At 41.9% G+C, this 6,000-nt stretch overlaps 1 protein-coding gene across 2 annotated transcripts in view; it reads right to left on the bottom strand.

Moving 5' to 3' along the window:
- Positions 1-1,203: 1,203 nt before the first annotated feature.
- Positions 1,204-6,000, bottom strand: part of RNF13 (ring finger protein 13) — a 115,466-nt gene continuing 110,669 nt past the window's right edge. For both annotated transcript variants that reach the window (XM_054039694.1, XM_054039695.1), the window contains 2 exons: positions 5,661-5,741; positions 1,204-2,896 (listed from right to left, as the gene is read on the bottom strand). In XM_054039694.1, coding sequence (XP_053895669.1) covers positions 2,532-2,896; positions 5,661-5,741 — 446 coding nt within the window. In that variant the 3' untranslated portion in view covers positions 1,204-2,531. The remainder of the gene's footprint in view (positions 2,897-5,660; positions 5,742-6,000) is intronic.

The following is a 6,000-nucleotide window of genomic DNA, read 5'->3' as shown; positions in this document are numbered from 1 at the left end:
AATAACAAACCAGTAACCACTTTGTCTGTTCTCCAGCCACCACACTTAAAACTCACTTAAAATCACTACCAGTATCTCAAAGCAATCAGCTGTGCACAGATCCTGCTCGACTACGCCACTGTGACGGCTTGGATCACAGAAACCCCCTCGGGAGCTGCCACCTGATGTGCAAAGGCTACCTCTGCTCCTGTTTTCCCTGCCAGCTCAGGACTCAAGCACCCTGTCTTGCTGGGCCAGACATTCCCGTCTGCTCCAACACAGACCCAGGGTCTGAATCACTTGCCCCAAAGCTGCAAGTTTACCTGAAAACAGCTCACAGGAGTGTGCTTGTCTTTAGCACTCAGATACCCAACTCCCAATGGGGTCTAAACCCAAATAAATCCATTTTACCCTGCATAAAGCTTATGCAGGGCAAACTCATAAATTGTTCGCCCTCTATAACACTGATAGAGAGATATGCACAGTTGTTTGCTCCCCCAGGGATTAATACATACCCTGAGTAAATTACTAAATAAAAAGTGATTTTATTAAATACAGAAAATAGGATTTAAGTGGTTCCAAGTAGTAACAGACAGAACAAAGTAAGTCACCAAGTAAAATAAAATAAAATGCGCAAATCTTTGTCTAATCAAACTGAATACAGATAAGTTCCTCACCAGTTCCAGAGTGCTCCCTTTTACAGGCTAATCTCCTTTTAGCCTGGGTCCAGCAATCACTCACACCCCCTGTAGTTACTGTCATTTGTTCCAGTTCCCTTCAAGTCTCCTGGGGGGTGGAGAAGCTCCTTCCTTAGCCAGCTGAAGACCAAATGGAGGGGTCTCCCACGGGTTTAAATAGACTCTCTCTTGTGGGTGGAGATCCCCCCTCCTCCCTCCTATGCAAAGTCCAGCTCCAAGATGGAGTTCTGGAGTCACCTGGGCAAGTCACATGTCCCTGCATGACTCAGTCTTTACAGGCCGAAGCCATTGTCCACATGGTATCTTGCATGTCTCCAGGAAGACTTCTTATGTGGATTGGAGCATTCCAAGATGCATTGTTCCCCAAGTGTTTCCGGATCAGGTACTTAACCTGGCGAATTCCTTCCTAAAGAAGCTGACCAAATGCCTCCCAAAGCTTACTTAGAAACCAAGCAAGCATACAGCCCATATTCTTAACCTCAAGTAGAAAATGATATATATGTACAAATAGGATGAATAGATATAGTAGACCATAACCTTTGCGGAGATATATTACATGGTACAGGTAGCACAAAACATATTCCAGTTATGTCATACATACATTTATAAGCACCCCCTTCCCATAAAGCCTTATGGGGTACACTGTCACACTTACCATCAGTCTTTGGCCTTAATTATATTATAAATAAAAAGGCAGCATGTATGCAATGTGACAGTTTAATAAATTCCTGCTAATACTTAAAGTGGAAAACATGTTTATTAACATTCTTTCAAATCCCCCTTATACAAGGCCATATAAAAAAATCTTTGCATTTTGATTATACATAGTTATAATGATATTATATATAATTTAGGTTTTCATGATACACTAGTAAGTACAGAGTTCTGTTAAATATTTATAACCACTCATTTTCAAATCAAATACTTGAAAAAACAATTTATCTATGTACATAGTTTAGCAGACTAATGCAGCAAAAATGCTCCTTATTTAGAGGTATATGATGTGAGGATCAACAGAACAGTTACTACAATTCAGTATTTCTATACACAGTTTTGCTTGCCTTGCTGTTTTGGTCACTCCCAGTCCCTGCATTATTGTCATAGGAAATTAGTCTGGCTGCTATCAGCAAATGGGGCCGATTAATAAGATGTTCATTATGAATCTTTTTGTGTGTGCTATTTTAAATCTAACTGATTCTGAAATTTCCTTCAAAACCTTAAACTGCTCATGCAAGCTCAATAGGATTACTTGGAAAAGTAGCAGAATCACTGCTGTCAAGATTAAAGTAGCAGTTTCCCTGCTTTGTGATCAGCTAGCTAAAAGAATACTAAACTGTTCTACCTCCTTCTTTCAGTAGTGGTGGCAGCCTTGGGAAAACCCCAGAGACACAGGAACCATATACATTTTTGATTGGGTTGGAGGGGTAGCGCTTACCATACGGTTAATAAATATAACTATCAATATAAGCCAATCTTACCTACAAGCTGTAATCAGGAAAAAAAAACAAAACTACTTTCTTGACTATATCCCATTTCAACAAGATGCTGACATTTAAAGTAGAGTCTCTGGTTTACTGTGATATCCCTACTGATGGAGACTCCCAGCACTATTCATTAGTATTGTGAAGTCCAGTTAAACTGTTCATTTTGAAAAGATAAATATGTGAATGAATAACAACCAAAAAAATCTGTCTGTAATATGACTAAAACATAGAACACTACATAAAGAGCTGCATCTATTGAAGTAACCAAAGAGATCACCAAATAGAATGTATTCCCTATATAAGTGTATGTAAAGTATAGCTTTATGAACAGTTTTGTTCTTACAAGATTGATCACTAGCAGCCTTGAAGCTCAAACAGTATTTGCCGCTCTGTACTCCCTTTCATCATTGGGCTGTAGCTGAACCACTACACTCTCTTCATTCATTCCATCCTCTGCATCACTACTATCAATATCCTCATTGTCGTCTTCCTCATATTCTGAAGATTCAGTCATGTTTTGATGGGAATGAGACTCTGACAAAGCCCCAAATGACTGAGTGCTAGCTGAAGCTAATGGTCTAAACAAAGGGGTGTTTTCAGAGACTTCGTTCTCTTCTTGACTGCTGTCTGTTTCAGAGTCTGAATCCCCTTGAGAAGGGACCACTTTCTGCTTACACACAGGGCATGTTTTCTTGGTTTTAGTCAGCCATGGGTCCACACACTTGCAATGATATGCTGTCAGGAAACAAAACAGGTACGTCATTTGCTAGGTAAACGTGAGAGTCTGATGTTACTCTTGTTATGTTATAATTTTGTGTTACAGTTTTATGTTAAATAATGCTGATTTTAAAAGATCTTGTGTTTGGGTGTCAACCACACACAATGCCTGATTGGGGAAAAATGGGCCAATTAAGTTTATAGGCTGCACCTGGAGGAGAGGCAGGGACTACTAAAGGTTAACTGATGATGAAGGCCAGCTCACTGGGGCAGGCTGAGCTTATATAAAGGCAAGAAGGGGCTGTTGGGAGGAGCTCTGCAATCCCTCCCTAGAGGCTAGGCGAGGCACGGCATGGTACAAGGTGGAGGTGATATAGGGGGAGAGTAGGCCCTGGGATCCTGCCTTGGACTGTAGACTCTGGCAAGAACTCTAGAAGGGGTGAAGTAGCCACAGGGAGCAGAGGAAGCTCCAGTGGTGATGCAGAGGTGGGCTAGGAGATAAGGAAGAAAGGTAGAAAAGAGCCCAGAAAAATAGTAAGAGGGTCAGAGCTTACGCAGACTGTGGTTGCTGGCCAGCGTGTATGTGGGCTGGAACCCAGAATACGGGGTAGGTCCAGGTTCCCTTACCAGCCACTGGGAAAGCAGCACAGACTGAGTAGTGGATCAAAAGATTGCCTGAGGCAGTTTGTCCAGTGGGACTTTGATATCCTGGAAGGGGAGAACTATAATAATCTGGCTGGAGGGAGCAACTGAGTCCAGATAGAGACCACAGGGTGAGCAAGCAAAGGAGGGGACATCTGACTGCTTGAGAGTTAATCCCCAGATGAACTACAAGGCGGCACCACTTGTGGTGAGTGAACCTCTTCAGAGAATGTTGGTTACTGTAAACCAGTTGGGATATTGGTCATGTTTACCTTTGGACAACACCTAGCACAGTGGGTCCTGATCCTAACAAGAGCCTCTGAACACTACTGTAATATAAATAATAACCATTTTTGGAATCTATGGGCAGGGAGAGTATCAGCTTCCATCAAGTGAACAATCATTAGACCCTTGCTGAAAAAGTTTTTGATGCTGGAAATCTTTTTTTCCTGAGAAGGTTGTGGCAAGGCAATTTTCACTGGTGTCTACTGGAGTCTTCCAATCTCCTTGATCTCTTAGTCTGGTATTAGGGCTGGATTTGGCACAGCAACTGTACTGATCTCAATGGCCTTATCTAAACTGAGAAAATGCATCTTATGAAAATGTCTTAACTAACATGATGATCAACACAACCTAGCAGGACAGGTGTGTTAGCTGGTCAGGAACCCTATGGTTAACCATGACCAACTAATATGTTTTTAAACATGGTGCATCACTTTCTATACTATGTATAAAGTCATGTTTAACATGTAGTAATTAACATGTTTTCCTAGGACAAGTGTTCATGATGATTCCTTTAGATCTGTCAGTAGCCTTTGACTATGAGATTTGGTTAACTTTGTGGCCCTTAGCTAGGGTAGATGCCATATTTCTGTTCTTTCTTTCTGAGAAGTCCCAGGCATTTGTCTGTCTGCCCTCAAGGTTCTTTTGTATGGAATTCTACAAAACCCTATTTAGTCTCTCACTGAGCAGAATGGGTATGTGAGGCCACTATGTGAGATGGTTTTGGCTGCACTGTCATCAGATGTCTCATTTTCATCTGATCTGATGATACTCTTTTGCAGTGCCTGGTGAAGGTGTGACATTAAGAACAAACTGGCTAAGGCTCAGTCCAGACAAGATGGAGGCAATGTGACTAGTGGACTGAAGGAAGGATCATAAGGGTATGGTAGGGATGGCTCCTGACCCTTTTGTTAGGGGGTTTGTCCAACCATTGTCCAAGATGTTAACAATTTGGGGGAGGTCCTGGGCCCCTGATTGCTCCTGAATTTCTAGCTGGTATGGATAGCCAAGAATACCAATTTTTACCTGTGTCTGGTTAGACTTTGCAATCTTTTCTATTCGATCTGGATCCACTTACTGCAATGTGGCGACATTTGAGGAAGACTAATCAAGACCAGCAGCTGATGCACAACATGGCTGGCTCCCTGCTAGGCAGAATTAGTCACAGGGAATCTATTACATCTTACAGCTCTCCTAGCAGAGCACTGGCTTCCAGGTCCAAATGGGTTTATTTCCAGGCTACTCAACAGACTCTCTCTCTCTCTCTAGGTTGCTGTGGCAGTAGAGATAAACTGAGCAAACAGTCCTTAGATTTAAATGTCTGGGAACTGATTGCAACATACACTGTATGTAGAGTCTGACTCTGGAGTGCACTTCTCCACTGAACTGACACACACAGTCTGATCTTCAGGGCAGGGCCGGCTCCAGGCACCAGCGGAGGAAGCATGTGCCTGGGGCGGCACATGCTAAGTGGCGGCATTCCTTCCATTCTTGGGGTGGCACAGTCTGGGCGGCTTTTTTTGTTGTTGCTTGGGGCGGCAAAAATGGTAGAGCTGGCCCTGCTTCAGGGCACCAATGTCAGGCCCATATTTTCTCTTGGGCATCTGACTGAAGGAAGGTGGACTCATTGGTTGGGTGATTAGCTGTGTTCTCATATGATTATCCTTCTCTTGTTGCTGTTTAGAAGCCAAAATTGTCTGTTTTTAATCCAATTTTGTATATAGACTCTGGGCCATATTAGAGAGGCTACCTTTTATAAATCAATCAGTAAATCAATTCATTGCTGTTTTGGACACAAATATTTTCTTTAAATAACTGTTATAATTAAAGTATTAAAAACCAATATGCAGCTGCTTACCATGAGAGCAAGGAAGGATTCTGAGCTTGTCTCCATCCTCATATTCATCCAGACAAATGGCACATACATCATACTCATCTCCTGCAGCAGAAAATTGTGAATCAATACTACATTAAAAGCTGTATAACAAGCTGTATAACCTTCAAACACATACAGATAGGTTCTTTCTTTAATGTCCATAGGTCAACTGTTATCTTTTCCCATCTACAGCAATTTTTTTTAAGCTGTATTGTCCCTTTCATTATACTACTACTTTGAACTGTATGTTCATCTGTTCTCCTCTCAAGTGCAGGTTGATAAGGTTGCCATATTTCCTCAACTTTGTGTGAAATGCCTTTTC

The sequence above is a fragment of the Malaclemys terrapin genome, chromosome 9 (genome assembly GCF_027887155.1).
Source record: "Malaclemys terrapin pileata isolate rMalTer1 chromosome 9, rMalTer1.hap1, whole genome shotgun sequence".
In the NCBI taxonomy this organism is placed as follows: domain Eukaryota; kingdom Metazoa; phylum Chordata; order Testudines; family Emydidae; genus Malaclemys; species Malaclemys terrapin.
Note: the sequence above shows the minus strand (reverse complement) of the source record. Positions and strands in the feature narration are given on the sequence as shown.